This window comes from Peromyscus leucopus, chromosome 14, assembly GCF_004664715.2.
Source record: "Peromyscus leucopus breed LL Stock chromosome 14, UCI_PerLeu_2.1, whole genome shotgun sequence".
Classification (NCBI taxonomy): domain Eukaryota; kingdom Metazoa; phylum Chordata; class Mammalia; order Rodentia; family Cricetidae; genus Peromyscus; species Peromyscus leucopus.
In genome coordinates, this window is record NC_051075.1 from 26,679,576 (window position 1) to 26,699,499 (window position 19,924).

Consider the following 19,924-nt stretch of genomic DNA (forward strand, 5'->3'; position numbering starts at 1 on the left):
TGTGTATGTGTGTGTGTGTGTGTTGTGTACATGTGTGTTAGATTTTCACATCTGAAAATTTCAATATTCTGTCTCCCTTATGTAATAGTTTGGCTGGTGGTACAATTGTAAATCACTTTACTTTGAATTTTGGACGTGTAGTTCTGTCTTCTGACGTCTGTGGCTGCAGGTATAAAATTCAGTAATTTTGCAGGGGAGGTCTCATTTTTGCACAGTGGGGTCAATGGAGGAGGCTGTTTCTGGTGTTGGTTGCCCCTTCATCTTTGGAGTCTCTGGCTTCCTAATCTTCCTGAGGTTTTCTACGAGGAACTATATGGCTCGTTTTCTTTTCCAGATTTGCATTTTTTGGTAAGAGCTGGTTACTTTTCAGAGACGTTGGTAAAATGATAAGACAATATTTACACGATGCTCTCTTGTCAGCTTAGACACGTTTGTTGTTATTTTTCATGGGCCCTTTATTTATCCATTTATTCCTCTGGTGACTCACTGCACGTATTGCAATAGTAAGTCACAAAAATAAATAATTGTCTTGTGGAATCCATCTTGAGGTTCCTATTCAATCACATCCGAAGCAAGCTTCCCTTCGTGCATTTGTTCAGAACTGGGAGAGCAGTCTTTGTAAAGTTAAAACTGCTAAAGGCATCTGTTTCTTCTGCACAAGCTTCTCCAGATCCTCTTTTAACTGAGAAAATACTAAGCACACGCCTAGGAAATAGAAATCGGCACTGAAACTTGTTACACAGGGTACAGCAGCTCTGTGATTTTTAAAAATTTTTACCTCAAAATATGTAATCCCATGAACTTAAAAAATATCTAGTTGGCATACAGATAAAAAGTTAAATTTGTTTAAAGTGAACTCTCTCAGAAATATGGCTAGGCCAGGGACTTAAGTCTTCTGGATCACAGGGAATATTCTTAGATTTTTATCATTGATTATGGTCTACTGATTTTAATTTAGAGAGTATATTTTTTTCTTTTTGAAGTGCTGAGGATCGAACCCAGTGCCTTTGTGCACTGGGCAAACATTTCCACTGAGCTACCTTCACAGACACGTGTTTTTCCCCTTCAACTTTTTCCTTAAATAATCTCTACATTTTCTGATTTCATTGCCCTGTGAATAAGTGTACAGTGCTGCAAGTGAGATGTTTTGATTGTTCTTAGGGTGTGCATCAGCGGTTACTGCCCCTGATACCCTGGTCCTCACTGGATGCTAAACCGTTTGCTTGTGTGGTGCATCAGTCTCACACTTAGCCAGGAAAAGCGAGAGTAATGCTCAGCTACACTTGCGAATTGTAATCCGGTGAAGATAAATCTTTATAAAACTTAACATGATAAATATATTCAGGGTAGAGAAGCGAAATGATCCTGAAGTGCAAAGAACAACAGAACTGAAAATAAAAATGATAACGTCTCCTATTGCCTTGCATTTCATTTTAAATGTGAATTTCCAGCCGTTTCTAGCACTTCAGAACCAAGCCTGGCTGTTTTATTTTTTTGTGTTGCGATTTTGCTACAGTTCTGTGACTAGGAATCACAGTATCTCGAATTTATAGGGTACAGAGATCAGCCGCGTTTATCTTTAAGAACTGCCTTGGTGCCAGGTGGATACGAGTGCTTTGTTTCCTTGTGCTTTCTGCTATATTGGTAATAAAGGCACGCAGTCTCCCTGTTCTCAATTCTCATTTTTCTAATTACTAACCCTGATTAATTCATTGTGACTCATGTGCACAAAGGGATCCCCGAAGACTTTAAACAGGAATAAAACTGCAGATTCCCACGAAATGCAAAGCATTCAGAAACACCAGTGTGACGCTTACTACCTCAAATATTTTATTCATGGGCACTGAGAAGGGGCTTCGCTACATAATCACTAGGCTGTGCCTTTGCAGCCTTGCCCACCTCTCTTAACTTTACCTGGTTGGTTGGTTTTAATATGTAAAGTGAGAATAATAGTGACCACTACCATGTAGGTTTATTGTGAAGACATAAATGAGATACTCAAAATGTTTGCTTAGGCCTTGGCATACAGGGTGCTCAGTACTTGATAGCTTTTGTAGCTCATAGTAAATTTTTTTCTTTCTCATCAAGTATCTAGCCTTTGGGGGTGAATTAGATTTTTTGTAAATACCATATATCACTTATGACAATTCCTTATGAATAAAATAAAATGGGTGGACACTATGAAGTAAAATGACCTGACATCAGAAATCCAGGTGTAGCAATCAAGAAGAAAGACTTTGCGTGTGTGTGTGTGTGTGTGTGTGTGTGTGTGTGTGTGTGTGTTGAAAGGACCTTGAAAAGAATTACAAAAGACATTTCAAAAACTGTGAGAGTATGGAGGTTCTCTAAAGTACTTCCTTAAAGTAGTCAGTAACCTTGAGAATGCAAAGCAGAATGACTAACTCCTTAATTCTCTGGAATGTTAACCACATGACTCTCAATACTCACGAAAATAAGATTTAGGGAATTCCCATCAGATTTTTCCTGATATTTCTAGACACACCTGAATTCCAGTTTATTGAAGATGGCTCTTTCCTATATTTAAAAACTTGACATTTGTTGTAATTAATATTACTCTTTAAGGCAACCCAGGAGGAGAAGGGTCCCAGTTGCAGGTAAAAGAGTCAGGCCTTGCTGTCAGTTTGTGGAGAGCAACTGTTTTCTTGGCATCAGCCTGGGTTGTTTGAGGATTTCCATGGGACCTTTTGGCCAACAACTCAATTGGATGTAACCCGGTCTTGGTACTGGAAGCTTCCTTTGGTGACAAGAGATGACTGGTTGGGATGCTGTCTCCCTCATTGTTTAGATAATTTATTAGGATCACATTCATATTTAGGAAGTTTCTACTGTAGTAAGTTTCCATACTATCGCTCAAATGCTCCTCAGTTCTAGCTGTTTGTCCCTTCATTCCCTCCCTCAACTCTCTCCTCTTCCCCTCTACACCTGATCCTACTGTTCCCATCGCCCTACCCCAGTCCACCTATAAAATCTATTCTATTTCCCCCTTCCAGGGAGATCTACATGTCACCCTTAGTCTTTTCTTTTATACCTAACCTCTCTGGGTCTTCAGATTGTAGCTTGGTTATCATTTATTTAATAGCTAATATCCACATATAAGTCAGTACATAGCATATTTATATTTCTGGTTCTGGGTTACCTCACTCAGGAGTTTTATAGCTCCACCCATTTGCCTGCAAATTTCATTATATCATTTTTTTAAACAGCTGAGTAATACTCCATTGTATAAATGTGCTATATTTTCTTTATCTATTCTTCTGTTGAGGGTCATCTAGTTTGTTTCCAATTTCCTATTATGAATAAAACTGTTGCGAACATGGTTGAGCAGATGTCTTTGTGGTAGGATGAAGTGTCTTTAGGGTATATGTCCAAGAGTGGTATAGTTGGGTCTGGAGGTAGACCAGTTCCCATCATTCTGAGGAACCTGGCTGTACAAGTCTGCACTTCCAACAGCGATGGATGAGTGTTCTCCTTACTCCACATCCTCACCAGCATGAGCTGTCACTTGTTTTATTGGCCTTAGCTATTCTGACAAGTGTAAGATGGAATCTCTCAAAGTAGTTTTGATTTGCATTAAAACCATCTTGCCTTGGATGTATTTAGTTGGGATACTTTTAATGACTGCTTCTATTTCACTAGGGACTATAGCTGTTTGTCACTTCTCTGATCTTGATTTAACTTTGGTAAGTGGTACCTACTGAGAAAAATATCTACTTTGTTTTAGATTTTCCAATTTGGTGGAGTACAGGTTTTTAAAGTCTATCCTTATGGTTCCCTGGATTTCTTTAGTGTCTATTATGTCCCCATTTTCATTTCTAATGTTGTTAATTTGGATGCCATCTCTTTGCCTTTTGGTTAATTTGGAGAAGGGTTTGTTAATCTTACTGATATTTTCAAAAAACCAACTCTTTGTTTCATTGTTTCTTTGTATTGCTCTCTTTCTTTCTGTTTTTGATTTCAGCCCCGAGTGTGATTATTTCCCGCCATCTACTCCTCCTGAGTGTGGTTGCTTCTTTTGTTCTGGAGTTTTCAAGTGTGCTGTTAAGTTGCTCATCTGAGATCTCTCTAGGTTTTTTTTATGTAGACATTTACTGCTGTGAGCTTGTCTCTTAGAACAACTTTCATTGTGTTTGATAACTTTGGGTATGCTGTGTACTCACTTTCACTTAATTTCTTTCTTATTTCAGTCCTGATCCATTTTTCATTCAGTAGAGAGTTGTTCATTTTCCATAAGTTTATAAGCTTTCTATTATTTCTTTCATTGTTGATATCCAGTTTTAATCTTGGTGGTCTGATAGGATGCGGGGAGTTACTTCAAATTTTTTGTATCTGTTGAGACTTGCTTTTTGTTTGAGTATGTGATCAGTTTTGCAGAAAGTTCCATGCACGAGGTGCTGAGAAGGTAAATTCTTTTGTGTTTGGATGAGATGTTCTGTAAATATCTGTTAGGTCCACTTGGTTCATAATGTCTGTTAGCTCCAGCATCTCTCTGTTTAGATTTTATGTTGATGACGTGTCCACTGGTGAGAGTAGGACATTGAAGTCTCCCAGTGTGTGAGGGTCAATATGTGATTTAAGCTGGGTGCCCTTGTGTTTGGAGCAAGAATGTTAAGAACTGAAATGTCATCTTCATGGATTTTTCCTTTGATGAGCATGTAGTGTCCTTCCCTATCTCTTCTGATTGGTTTTGGTTTGAAGTCTGTTTTGTTAGATATTAAAATGGCTACACCAGCTTCCTTCTTAGGTCCATTTGTTTGGAATATCTTTTTCTAATCCTTTACCTTGAGGTAATGTCTATTCTTGATGTTAAAGTGTGTTTCTTGGATGCAGCCAAAGGATAGATCCTGTTTTTTTCATTCATTCTGTTAGTCTGTTTCTTTGTATTGGGGAGTTGAGACCATTGATATTGAGAGATATCAGTGCCTGACAATTGCTGATTCCTGATATTTTGCTATTGTTGTTGATGGTGGTGGTTGTGTTGGCAGTGGTGATGGTGGTGGTGGTGGTGGTGTGTGTGCATGCGTGTGTGTGTGTGTGTGTGTGTGTGTGTGTGTGCGCGCGTGCGCGCTTTTGACTTTGCTATTTTGAGATTATTTATTCCCTGCCTTTTCATGGTTGTTGTTAGTTTTCCTCCTGGCACCTTCTGTAAGATTGGATTTTTGGATAAATATTATTTAAATTTGGCTTTATTATGGAATATGTTTTTCTTCATCTATGGTGATTGAAAGTTTTGCTGGGTAGAGTAGTCTGGGCTGGCATTAGTGATCTCTTAGAATCTGCAGCACATCTGTCCAGGTCCTTCTGGCTTTTAGAGTCTCCATTTTCAAGTCAGGTAGTCAAGGTGTAATTCTTCTTCTTCTTTTTTTTTTTCCTCAGTGGACTGGGTTGGTTTTATTTAAATTTACCTGACAGTCTTGATTCTTTTAGCAGATTTATGAGACTTGGCCAAATCCCATGTCTCTGAGTATACTTTTTAATTGAAACCAAGGATCCCACACCTTCCCAGTTGGCCCCACCTTCCCGTTGTCACCAAGGGGAACGCCACACAAATTAGACCACTCATGTCAACCGCTGAGACAGTCAACTCATGCCACAGGTTCTTTGTCCTTGAGTTGAAAACAAACTCTTTTGCTTCTCAGGAACAATCATTTTCTTCCCAGATGGCACGGACAGGGGTGTGATCTCACCTATATTTAGGTTGTGAATGGGAGAGCCAAAGGAGACCAGACAAGCAGCCTGTGTAATTTTGATAAAAACGGTCTGGAGGCAGGAAGCATCAGCTCACAAGGGTAGGGGCACACACACATGCCCACTGGTGACTAAGCCTCCCATTTTCACCCAGCAGTGCACAGACTGACCTGGGACAGCAGTGTTCCTGTGTCATTTCTGTTCTGCACCATCAGGAACCACGTGTTCCAGGAGTTGCATTTCTTTATCTAGATACAGACTCTTTACCAGGTGTCTTTGGACTTGAGGAATGGGTGGGAAAAAAATAGGATGTCATTCTGAAGGATTTTTCAGCTCATTTGCCTAAGGTGTGATATTTTGAGTCTATTTTTTTTATAACATATATTTTTTATTGAATCTTTGGGAATTTCACATCATGCACCCCAATCTCACTCACCTCCTGGTCCCTCCATATCATCCCCTCCCCCTGCAGCACCCCTCCCCCTCAAGATCAATTAAAAACAAAACAAAGAAACAATCAAAAACCACATGGATCCCCTGTCCTTCTAACCCCTCTTCATTCACCCTACTGGCATCGGGAGGTGTACACTTTGTCCAATCAGCGCCACCCACAAAATGCTCATGGCAGAGTCATTGGTCTGGTTCAAGGCCTCTGGCACGCCATCGTAGCTGGACCCTCACCGATATCCTGCTTTTGCCCTGCGTCACGGGGATCCTCAGGACCAGTCCCTTCCATCAGGGCCGGTTCTTCCATGCCCATGGTGAAGGGTAGGGCCATCTCTTCTGAGTTCAGGATGGGGGTGGGGAAGTTCTCCCACGGTTGGGTTGGTTGAGGTGCCTTGGACAAGGTCAGTTCTCCTGCTGCAATGATCAGCAAGGGGCAGGGCCCTCCCAGGACCAGTGAGGGGTGGGGCTGGCTCATCATGGCCCTCAGATTTCAATGCACATGGTTCCTGTGATGGATGTCCTGTGGCAACACTGGTCATGGATATCATCACAGACCCCAGCTGCAGCAGGACCGCAGTCCTAGACATGGCCCTCAGCAGCAGCTTGGGCCCCAGCATCACCATGGCCCTCGTGGCAGCATAGTCCACCCAGATCAGCATGCCCCAGTGGCAGCAACATGGGCTCAGGTGGCTGTCTCAGCCCTGGGTATTCACACAGGCCTCAGTGGTAACTGGAGCCACGGACATCAGCTCAGATCCTGGCTGCTGCTGGGCCACAGACCCAGACATGGCCCTCAGGGCTAGGTGACACCATGGCCCCATGTGGCAGCGAAGACCATCCAGGTCGGCATGGCCCCAGCAGTGGCACTACCCTTGGACACCAACATGGCCACAGGATGTGACCTAGACCCCAGGCATCTGTGTGGCCTTTGGTGGCACCGCAGGCCACGGACATCAACACAGACACTGGCTGTGGTAGGACCATGGATATCAGGCATAATTCTAATAGGTCTGCCTTTACATGTTACTTGGTCTTTTCCCCTTGCAGCTTTTAATATTCTTTCTTTGTCCTGTACATTTAGTGTTTTGATTATTATGTGGTGAGGGAACTTTCTTTTCTGGTCCAGGATATTTGTTGTTCTTTGTTTCTTGTACTTTGATAGGCATCACCTTCTTTAGGTTGGGAAATTTTTCTTCTTTGATTTTTGTTGAAAATAACTTCTGGGCCTTTGAGCTGGGTTTGTCTCCTTTCTCTAGTCCTGTTTTTTTTTTTTTTTTTTTTTTTTAATGTTGGTGGTTTTTGCTCTTTTTTGGGGGAGCCCACCACCCAGCTCCCAAATAAATCACACACACAGAGGCTTATTCTTACTTATGAATGCCCGGCCTTAGCTTGGCTTAGTTTCTAGCCAGCTTTCCTTAACTTAAATTATCCCATCTACCCTTTACCTCTGGGCTTTTCCTTTTCTCTAACTTCTGTAAATCTTACTCTTACTCTGTGGCTTGCTGTGTTGCTGGGTGGCTGGCCCTTGGAGTCCTCCTCCTTCTCTGGCTCCTAACTCTCAGCCCCTCTTTCCAATTTCTCCCTGTATATATTCTCTCTGCCTGCCTATCCTTTCTCCTGCTTTGCTATTTACGGGCTCTTTATTAGACCATCAGGTGTTTTAGACAGGCACAGTAACACAGCTTCGCAGAGTTAAACAAATGCAACATAAACAAAAGTAACACACCTTAAAACAATATTCTACTACATTTCTTAGGTTTGATCTTTTCATAATGTCTCAGATTTCCCTGTCAGGACTTCTTTAGATTTAACACCATCTTTGATCAATGTATCCATTTCTTGTATCTTCAGTATCTATGATTCTCTGTTTCATCTCTTGTATCCTATTGGTGAAGCTTGCCTCTGTAGTTCCTGTTTGAATCCTAAGTTTTTTATTCCCAGAATGCCCCCAATTTGTGTTTTCTTTATTGATTCTATTTCCTTTTTCTGGTCTTGAATAGTTTTATTCATTTCTGCCCACTGTTTATGTTTTCCTGGATTACTTTAAGGGGTTTATTCATTTCCTCCAATAGTGTGTTAATGTTTTCCTGAATTTCTTTAAGGGTTTTATTCACTTCCTTTTAAAGGACCTCTATCGTCATCTTCATATAGTTTGTTTTAAGGGCTTTTTCTTGTGCCTCAGCCATGTTTGAATATTCAGGTCTTGCTGTAGTAGGACAGGTTAGCTCTGGTGGTGACATATTGTCCTGGCTGTTGTTGATTGTGTCCTTTCACTGGTGTCTAGGCAACTGGGATTGGGATGATTTCTGTCTTTTGGGGGGTGGCGGGAATGTTTTGTTTCTTGTTTTTTTTCCTTCCTCTTTGGATTTTAGGAGGGTGTGATGGCTGTGTCTTATCTGATAGGAAATTTCCTGTAGATCTGATAGATGTGGGGGTTCAAAGGAAAGTGTGTTTCTGGGTATTGTGAGCTGACACTTAGGAAGGGGTTTAGGTTAGGATCTGAATGGTTTCAGAAGAAGAAGGAGAGAAGTGTCTAACCAGGATCTCTCTCCTTGGAATGGGTAAACTGTGAAGAGAGTTCATCCCAGTGGGTTGCTATTGTGCTGGGAACGAGACTGGGGTTTGGATCTGGAGGAGCCGAAGGAGAGGTGAAGATCTGCAGGTTGTCTACCCGCTTCCCTGGCGGAAATGGCCTTTGGGTTAACAGGGGGTGCCTGCTGGAGTTGGCAACTGGGATAAAGCAGAATAGGGGGATAGAGGTTAGGAGAGGAGTGTCTGTGGGAGTCTGTTGGAGGTGGGCATGGAAAGAAGGGTGCAGCAGGTGTTCTGTTACAGAGCTAAGGATGAGACTGGGGAATAGATGTGGAGGGGAGGAGGGAGTGGTGAAGGTCTTCAGCTGGCTTGCCTGTTTCTTTGTCCTGCTCAGCTGGTGTGTTCATAGGGAATGCCTGCTGGTGCTGGAGGCTGAGATAAGAGGATGAGTTGGGGCGAAGAAAGTTGGAGGAGATCTTTGTGATCTCTTGGGGATGGAGTCAGAGGGGAAAGGGAGTCTGCAGCAGGTTCTGCCTCAGAGCTGGGTGTAAGATTTGGGGGATTGGGACTGGAGGAGCAGAGGGGAGGTGGAGATCTTCACGCCGTCTACCTGAGTCCCTGGCAGGAATGGCCTTTGGGTTAGCAAGGGTTTCCTGCTGGAGTTGGCAGCTGGGATAAAGCAAGGAGTGGTAGGAGGGAGGTGAGGATGGGCAGAGCTGTGGGAGTCACAGGAGATGGGGCTAGGGAAGGCGGCAGCAGGTGTTCTGTTGCAGAGCTGAGGGCGAGACTGAAGGATCTGGTCTGGGAAAGAGTGAGAGGTGAACATCTGCAGTCAGCCAACCTAGCTCCCTGGCAGGTGTACTTATTTATTTTTTTTAAGACCAAATAGTATTTGGTTTTACCTGAGGTCCCTGGACTATCTAATCTCTGATTCTTTGTCACCCGGACAGTGTCAGGTATGGGTTCCAGGTCAAATCAGACGTTGGTTGGTCACTCGCACAAGCCTTGCGCCACCATTGCCCCAGTGTATCTTACAGGCAGGACAGATTGTAGGTCAAAGATTTGTGGCTGGGTTGGTGTTTATGCTTCTCTTTTGGTAGCCCGCAGAGTATCTTCCTGTACCAAAGACACTAGAACTTAGGGGTGAAGGTTTTATGTAGGCACCAACTCAACTTCTCCATGTTCAATGGCTTGTATGAGTTTGCTTCCACAGCTGGGCTTTGCTGTAAGTTGGTGGAGAGCAAACTATTGTCTCCTGGGTTGTTTGGGGATTTCCATGGAGCCCCTTTGGGCAACTACTCATTTGGTAGCATATTATTATTATTTATCTAACCACTAATATATATATATATGTTCCTTTAGGTGGTGACACCCTAAGTGATCTTTTTCTTCTGTTCTTGTGAGGTTTAAAATGCTGTTTGTTTTGAAGACCATAAAATCCTGGAAACAAGATTATTTTTATTTTGCCTTTTAATGCTACAAGTTCCTTGAACTTAGTAGTTACTCTATAAATAAATATTTGTTGAATGAGGTAAACAAAAGTATGCTTGCTTTTGGAACTCTGAATTTTATTTTGGGGGTATTTATTTATGTTACTAAATCTTAGGAAGCTTAAGAGAATGTTTTTATAAGTTCTTTTCAAAATGTATTGTTCATTTTCTCAACTCTATAGGACAAAAGTTTGGACAATATGGGATTTAGTATGCAGAGAGCAAAACTTAGGGCTGGCCGTTAACTTTTGTGGATATTAAGTAATCTTTACTGTAACTAAGAAAGACACATACATCGCATAAAAATCTTGTATGACATGGTGTAACTAAAAGAATGAGAGGGTTGCTTCATTGGCTTTGTTTAATAAGACAAAAAAATCAGAAATTCTTTCACCAACTACTTCACCTTTTCATGGTGTTTCTAAGCAATATCTGTTTTAAGAAAGCTAAGAAAATTGCACAATGGTAATAATGAAGAAGAAAATATACTAAAAAATAAGGACTGTTAAGAGATTTTGAAGTCATAGATTCTCTAGGAATGCTGGGAAATACCTGGAGCTGGAGTTTTAACTTAGAGCATCTTTTTATTCTTCATTGCTGTGCAATAAATTGCCCCAAAGCTTGGACAGCTTAAAACAGTGCACTTGTGTTAGGTTCTGGGGGTCAGGAGTCCAGAAGCTGCCTATCAATATGGTGTGGCCCCACATTCATGAATTGGGTCTAGATCTTGTCTGGGGGCCTTGCTATTTGAAGTCTTGACTGAAAACAAAGGATCTGTTTCTAGGATATATACACCTATCACAGCACCAATAATTTGGTGCAGTTCCTCACCACAGAACTGCTTGATGGCCCCTTGACATGCCAAATGGCTCTCCCAAAGCCAAGTGATGTAAGACAGCCAGACCGAAGTTGCCTTGAGTTTTATGGCGTAGCTACACATTTCCATTTCTGCTCTCCTTGGCAGACTACACAGTCAGCTTGCTCACTTACGAGGGGCCTATTCAGGAGTTGAGTGTCCTTGGGGACTACTTTGAATGATAGTTCTCAGAAAGAAGCCTTTTGGAATAAGATCTACAGGTGGCATTACAAATCTATTTTGTTGTACATTGGATAGGTTCATCATGTTTAATTCAAATTTTCAGATAGCATTTTTGCATTTTTTTAAATGATATAACTAAGGAGGCTAATACTATTTATCATTTGATTCAGAAATGGCAAAAACTGAAACATTTTTTGATTTGGTGTTATTTGGGAAAAATATAAACATGTTTCCATCTTTCCTCTCACAATGTTGAATTAGAACACACTCTACCACCTCTCAAAAGTCACTGTGTGAAAACAACCAAATTTATATTACTAAGTGAAAAGAAGAAACATTAAAAAGGCAATTTACTGAATAATTTGCACCATCACATTCTGAAAAAGACTGAGAAAATGTTAGGGGGACCATGATTGGCAGGTCTGGAGGAAAGGAAGGGTTGACAAGGAAACCAGAATTTTCAGGATACAAACCGAGGAAATGAAAGGGTGAAGTAGTTGGTGACAGAATTTCGAGGTAAAACAAGAAGTCTCTGTGTTAGTAATATACACAGCAAGTGCTTCACATGCCCGTTGTCCCACAAAATCATCCACACATCTTGGAGTCTTTTATGTCATTGCTGCTGCTGCTGCTGTTTTGTGCTATTGGGGACAGTAACAAGGGCCTCATCCCATAAAATCACCTCTATGTTTTGAGACAGAGTCTTGGCAATGCTAGGATGGAGATAAAACCTAAGGCCTCACCCATCACAGGCCATTCCTCTGCCCTAAACCACATCTCCAGCTGGGAAACTTCACCTCCGTAGAGTACTGTTGGCTAAATAAATAAGAGGTATATGAGTTCTCAGAATTGATAGACACACACTTATTTTCACGTGGTCCTATATTAAGATATGAAATAAGAACCATGCTCCATTTTTCTCTGCCTCCTCTCCCACTCCAGGAGCCCAGCTTTCCCCCCAAATTAGTCTTTCACTGGCAAACTGGGAACAGGTGCATTTTCTGTCCTGTATAACCTCACCTTCATCTTTGTCTATCCATTGAATTTATATGCGGATTGAGCTTGGAGCCTTGCATAATATTTATGCTTGACTACATATACTTGTTTTACAGCCTGAAAAGCCTCTCTTGTCTGTCTTTTTCCTCTCTAGCTTGATGCCTCTTCTCACGGGAAGGACTCTTACCCGCTGTGCCCACAAAACTCTTAGACTTCTCAGCATTCCCAACTGAACTGCTGTCGCACAGGGCCGCTCACGTAGCTAGCTAGACGCCACTCCCTGAGTCCTTGCCACTTCATTCAAAAGGAATGTCATATCAACTTAGCAAATTGCTATAGCCTAGAAGACAAAGGCCAACGCTTTTACTCAAATTTCTTTCTTCCTTTTTTTTTTTGAAGCAGATATTTTTTTTATTAGTATTGTCTTATAGGGTTCATTCCCCACCCCTGCAAAGTCTGAAATATCTTAAGATCAGAGCACTTAAGATCAATGTTACAGTAATTTGCTTTCCTATAAATAGTATTTGTGAATTGTAAAATTACATATTTATGTAATTTTTGTTTTCAGGAAGGCCTGTCTTTGTGATTCTCTCTCTCTCTTTTTATTTTTAGCAATTTTACTATTATTATTGTTGTTATTATTATTTCTTTTATTTTTGAGTCAAATTTCTTTATAGGTTTCCGAAAGAGAAAATCCAGATGGGTTGTTTTTTCTAGTGGGGATGACAGTGAGTGAAGATTGAAGCTTTGCCCAGCCTTAGGCTCTGTCATATTCTTGAAATATTTTTCTGTTTATTTCTTGTTCTAGTTTCATTGACAAGTACCATGACCAAAAGCAATGTAGGCCAGGCAAGGTTTTATTTCAGCTTACAAGTTATAGTCCATACCTGGGAGAAATCAGTTCAAGAACTCATGTAGGAACTTAGAGACAGAAGTCATGGTGGGATGCTGTTTGCTGGCTAGCTGGCAGGCTCATGCTTCTTAGTAAGCTTTCTTAAGCAGTCTAAGAACTGCCTGCCTGCCTAGGGAATGGTGGCACCCATAGTTTGCTGGGCCCTCCCATACCAATGAACAGTCAAGATAAATCCCCACAGACACGCTTATAGGACAGTCTGACCTGAGGAATCTCTCAGGTGGAATTGCTCAGGTGACTTTAGGTTGTGTTGAGTTGATTGTTTAAGCTAATTAGAACACCTCTGTTTCAGATTTTTCTGTTTTAAACAACCTATTCCATGAAAAAACTCAGTAGTTTAAACACAGTGTGTATATAACTCTGTAGTAAGGGGCACTTACTGAAGAGAAATTCCATCTTCCTTGAAATATAGTGGTACCTACCATGTTTCTAGAAATACTGAATCTTTTGAAAAGACTTAAGGACTTTGTAGAGAAGATGCCTTGCATGATTACAGATGCCTCTTCTAGCAGTATTGATGTTTATATAAGTGTTTATACATTTACATAACAGCTACTCAATTTCTGTTTTATTTGAAATCACAGGTTTTTTTTTCAGTACTGGAAGTTCTATTGAATTTAGGGTCAAATCATCCATAATAATCATATAAAATGCTTAACTGGGGAAAAAAAGTAAAATGTGGAAGACTGAATACAAAGCGGTCCTGACACATTCCTGTGCCTGCAAGTAGAATTCTGCCAGCCGGGGCCATCAGGTTTATACCTTCAGGGAGCAAGGGATTGTGATGCAAATTAGGGCATTTTCTAACCTGTGCGGACAAGTCCCTTATTCAGGGCCACGAACTGTCTTTCCCCCCCTTCCTGAAACTTGAGCTTCATGATCCTTTACTTGTAGGTGGTATACTCCTCATCCCTTCTCTGACAGATGACTGAAGAAGTACCGAGCCAGCTGCACAGGACAGACAGAAGATAGCTGCTGTATGTGGTACTGGTCTATCCGCTTGCATCCGATTACCTGGAAGGCTCTGTTTGGTTTGCTTTGGAGACATGGCACCCTTTGAACTCAGAGCTTGGGTTTCATTACCCATGGCATTTGGGCTCTCTTCAGATGGTACTGATTTTTCCAGTGCCATCTAGCTCTGACACTTTTGTATACCATATTAAACAATGAAGGAAACTTTGGGGGCGGGGCAGGCAGGGGAATGAATGACAAATGTATGAATGTATCATTTTCCCATTCACCAATTGATGGACATCTGGGCTATTTACAATTTCTGATTGTTATGAAGAGATCAGTGATGAACATGGATGAAGAGGGATCTCTGTAATACAGTGTAGAGTCCTTTGGGTATATGCCAAAGAGTAGTATAGTGGGATCGTGAGGTGGATCTATTTCCAGGAACTGCAATTGCAATATTCTCTTGGTGGATATTTCCTTTGATGAGTATGTAGTGTCCTTCCATGTTTCTTCTTATTAGTTTTGGTTTGAATTCAATTTTGTCAGATATTTGTTACATTTGCTTACTACATGAGTTCATTTGCTTGAAATACCTTTATATACCTTGTACCATGAGGTAATGTCTATTCTTGATAATGAGGGGTGTTGCTTGGATGCAGCAGAAAGAAGGATCCTGTGTTCTAATCCAGTCTGTTAGTCTGCATCTTTTTATAGTGTAATTGAAACCATTAGTATTGGTAGTTGTCAATGAGCAGCATTCATTAGTTCTTGATATTTTGTTGTTATGGTGTAGGTTTTCTCCCTCTTTTGATTTATTGTTTTCAGGTAAGTTGCTCATTATGGCTTTTTGAGTATGATTAACCTTCTTTAGAGCTGTATTGGTAGATAGAAATTGCTTATTTTTTCCTCTCTGTAGAATGCTTTTTTCAGTTGACTGTGACTGATAGTTTTGCTGGGTATAGTAGTCTGGGCTGGCATTTTTTTGTCTCTCATAGTTTGCAGAACATCTTTCCAGGCTCTTTTTGCTTTCAGAATCTCCACTTAGAAGTCAGGTGTTATTCTTTTGGGCCTGCCTTTGTATGTGACTTAGCCTTTTTCCTATCTTTTTGTTATTGTTGATGTTTTCATTTGTTTGTTCTTACACTCAGTGTTATAGTTGGATTTTTTTTTGGGCCTCCAGTTCACAAATAATGTCATGGAGACTTATTTATGAAAGCTTCGCCTTAGCTTTGGTTTAATTTTAACTAGCTCTTATAACTTAAATTAATCCATTTCTATTAATCCACATTCTGTCAAGCACCGCTCATCCTTCTTCCTCTGTGTTTCTTTGTGTCTCCCACATGCTTAGATTCATCTTCTACTTCCTCTCTCTCTGCCCAGAAGTCCTGCCTATGCCTCCTGCCTAGCTATTGACTATTTAGAAGCTCTATTACACCAATCATAGTAATACACTTTCACACAGTGTACAAATAGCCCACACCACAGTTTTTTGATTATTATGTGTCCTGGGGAGTTTCTTTTCTGATCCAGTGTATTTGGTGTGCTGCTGCTTCTTCTTCTTCTTCTTCTTCTTCTTCTTCTTCTTCTTCTTCTTCTTCTTCTTCCTCTTCTTCTTCTTCTTCTTTTTCAAGACAGGGTTTCTCTGTGTAGTTTTGGTGCCTGTCCTGGATCTCACTCTGTAGACCAGGCTGGCCTCGAACTCGCAGAGATCTGCCTGGCTCTGCCTCCCGAGTGCTGGGATTAAAGGTGTGAGCCACCACCACCCAGCTGCTGTATGCTTCTTGTACCTTCATAGGACCCTGCTTATTTAGACTGGGGAAATTTTTTTTTATGGTTCTTTGAAAAATTATTTTCTGTGCCTCTGACTAGGTTTCTTCTTTGTCTATTCATATCATTCATAAGTTTTGTCTTTTCATAGTGTCCATGATTTCTTGGATGTTTTATGTTTTTAGATTTTGCAATTGACATTACTAAAAGGCTAGAGGAGAAAGAGGTCTTAAAAAGTTATAGAGTTGAGTGCATGGGTGATAAAACCGAGGTAAAAGTGAACAAACTAACTTGCTTGGTGATGTCAGATATGGGGACTCATAGTTTACACATAACCAGGGTCTCTTGCTTCTGGGTTTATTGTCTATCCCTGGAATGTCTTAGGACCACAGCTAAGTAGAGTGCTGGTCATTTTAACCAGCACTAGTGATGGTAAAAGTGACACCGACAGTATCAGGCAGTGGGGGGTTAAAATGCATTCATAGTCCTTTTACTTTTACTTGGATTAAATCTTAGATTTAATTTTAGTGTCTTGTGTGATCTTTACAATACCTGATTAAATGGTAGTGTTTTATAGTAGCTGATATTATATAGTTTTATTATTAAATTTAATCATCTATTTATAAAGGTCAATATTTTAAAAGTCCATGAAATAGAATAAACCTGTGTGTGTGTGTGTGTGTGTGTGTGTGTGTGTGTGTGTGAGAGAGAGAGAGAGAGAGAGAGAGAGAGAGAGAGAGAGAGAGAGAGAGAGAGAGATAGGGTCTCACTATATAGCCTGAGTACACCTGGAACTCATTATGTACAACAGGCTGGCCTCTAACTCAGAGAACTTTCTACCTATGGTTTCCTAAGTACTGGGTTTAAAGGCATGTATCACTATGCCCAGCTACACAGAAATATTTTCATGCTTTTAAAAAAAATACTTTTCTCATTTATTGAATGTTATGGAGTACTTTATATTTCTCTTATGTATTTCTAATTTAATGTTTTAATTGCCTAACACTTTGCTATATTAAATAATGCATTTCAATGATTTTTATAATAGACATTACTTTGTTTCATTTTTCTCTTAAGGGTATTTCTTTGATGGAACAAATGTACTTTGGACCATCTCAGGTACCAGTCCAAACACCCGAGCTAGAAGAAGAGAAAGAGGTCCAGACAACTACTAAGGAACGGCCAGTTACGGTAACATCTCCAGTAGAAATCTTCTTTCCCTGTATTAAAGTAATAGTGTGTCTCCTGTTGATTGAATGTTGGCAGAGGGTTAAGAACAGTTTCCTCTAACTTACTTTAGAAATGGGTTTAAGCATCTGATCCAAAGCCACATGGGTGTTCTGGTTCCCTTGGCTCTCAGAAATCTTTTGAGTAAAGCCAAACACTCTTTTCAGAGAGAAAGGTTATTAATAGCTCGTCTGAATCAGAGGTGCTTAAATATAGAAGGTAGCTTGAGATATAATTAAACTATTAGCCTCTAAGAAAGGATAATTTTAATCTACATTTAGCTAGAAGAACTGCCAAAGCCCAGTCTGGACAACGGGTAACAAACAGGAGTGTTTCAGAAGCAAAGCTTGCCTCTTGTCCACCACTGGCAAAATGATTACGGTGTTGGAAGCAATATGGAACATCTTCTGATAATTGGAAGTGTCCCCACTTAAAGTAAAAGTTAATATTAAGTTAAAGTCAACGAATCAAAAGGAAATCCACATTTACATAAGAAGACATGATGATTGATTGCTTTACATGAGAATTTTGAAAATATGACCCTATATATGTGAGTGTATATAGTGAGAATGCACTTCATTTGAGGATAGCATCCAGAAAACATACAGAACCTTCTGTTATCATGAAGCCCTGGAGCCTGTAAGCAGGTATCACAAGTGGTAGACCTGCTACACTTATAGATGCTTTTGACTGGACTGTATCTTTGGTCCCCTTTGTATGCAAATGGCCTGCCTCAGGACCACAGGTGTGGTAGCGCTAGTAGCCACTTGCCAATTGTGTGTGGATAGACCAATTGCCAAGCCTTATCACATAGGTGGCTGTGGGCTTAACCTGTATCTAGGGTAGCTGCCTCAAGGTAGCACCATTACTAAGGTCATTAATCCAGTAGTGGGCAGAGTAAATTGAAAACCTAAGACGAGTTAGTCTTAACACAATAGAAATCAATAGAATAAGATTAACTTAATCTACTCACTGAACTGCTTTAGACAAGGTTGGTAGAAAGGACAGAGAAAGAACAGTCCTCGCCCAGGAGTAATTCATTTAGTACATAGGCCAATAAGACAGTAATATGCTACTGTAAATGTCCTAGTAAATGTTAATTATGTGGTAGATGAAAACTGAGACAATTTCCCTTCCATTGTTCATCTACTTATTACAAATAGTGACAAAATACCTACAATATGACAAATACTTGAAATATTAAAGAGAAACGTGATATACTCACTGTCTTTTAAAAATTGTGTGTGTGTGTGTGTGTGTGTGTGTGTGTGTGTGTGTGTGTGTGTGTACAGGTATATCTATGCTGCAGTGCATGTGTAGAGGTCAGACAGGTTTTCAGGTGCTGGTTCTGTCCTTCTGTGTAGCTGAGGCAGGCCTAGGCAGATCTCTCTCCAGCTTAGCTGGCCTCAACCTCATCTTGCCTTTCATGTGGATTCTAGGGATTGAACTCAGGCCATCATGCTTATATGACAAATCCTTCTACCCACCGAGCTATTTCTTTTTTAAAAGAGCTTCTTTAATGTTTTGAAGAATCATTATTTTATTTTTTTAATTATTTATTTATTTATTATCAGATGCTTTTGGACACTTAAAATTGTTTAAAGGTATCCAAGGAACTTTCGTTAAGGTGAATTATGCTGCCAAGTGGTGGCACACACCTTTAATCCCAGCACTCGGGAGGCAGAGGCAGGTGGATCTCTGTGAGTTCAAGGCCAGCCTGGGCTACAGAGTGAGTTCCAGGACAGCCAGGACTACACCGTGAAAAAAAAAACCCTGTCTTGAAAAACCAAAAAGATACAAGTGACTTATGTTAATTCTTTTTATCTATTGAAGAGGAAAACTGAGGAATTCAAATGGCTTTTTTTTTTCATGTAAGAGACTACTTGAAAGTCAATTACATATTAATATAAAATACAATTTTCAGGGCCTAAGAGAAGCTTCATGTATAAAGTACTTGCTGAGCAAACCTGACAACCTGAGTTCACTCCCTATCTCCGTGGTTGAAAGAGAGAAGCAGTTCTGAAAAGGTGTCGTCTGACTTGTGCACACACACCTGTACTCACACACACTCTCATGCACACACATACATTTTATGTATATATATATATGTATGTATAAATGTATATGTATATGTGTGTATATATATATATATATATGTGTGTGTGTGTGTGTGTGTGTGTGTGTGTGTGTTCTTTCCAATGAAGTATATTAAATCTAGTGTCACATAGACTGGGAAGTGAGTCGTATTTAGTAGCTTTTTACCACAGTTATAAATATTTTTTCCTGGTCAATGCACAGAAATGGTACAAGCGGTGCTTAAAGATCGGCTGCAGTACGGAATCAGCCCAGAGGGAGGTGTGAACTGGATGCACGCATGCATTCAGACCCACCCGTGGCTCTTTCTCGAGCTCACCTCTCACCCCAGATGATTGATGATCTCATGTGGGAAGGCGTGTTCACTATTTTACTCTGCACTGTTGGCCGTCGTCTGTGCAAATTTCAGCACAGCGGGACAAGGCGAATAGTAACAGTTTAATATTATTAAAGTAGCTTGACGTGGCAACCCTCCTGGAAGGGTTTCAGATAGTGTCAGGAATCTGTGAGCCACATTTCTAGAGCCGTTAATCTATATCAAGTGAAAGAGAAATTGGTAGCATACTTTGGAACAAGTCTAGAGCGGAGGACAGCTTTTGCCACCTTAAAGTATGACCTTGGTCAAATGACCCAACTTGTCCAAGCCTCAGTTTCCCCATCCATAAAGTGTGGGGTTATACATAGTTCCTACTGCATGGACCTGTGCTATTTAAATAGATGATGGTCTATTTAAATAGGCAATGGTCGTATGAGCAG

At 40.6% G+C, this 19,924-nt stretch overlaps 1 protein-coding gene across 1 annotated transcript in view; it reads left to right on the forward strand.

Moving 5' to 3' along the window:
- The window catches only part of Ttc6 (tetratricopeptide repeat domain 6), a 194,777-nt gene that overhangs the window by 44,505 nt on the left and 130,348 nt on the right, over window positions 1-19,924 (forward strand). The window contains exon 3 of the mRNA XM_028869755.2: window positions 16,925-17,038. Within this exon, the coding sequence (XP_028725588.1) occupies window positions 16,925-17,038 (114 nt within the window). The remainder of the gene's footprint in view (window positions 1-16,924; window positions 17,039-19,924) is intronic.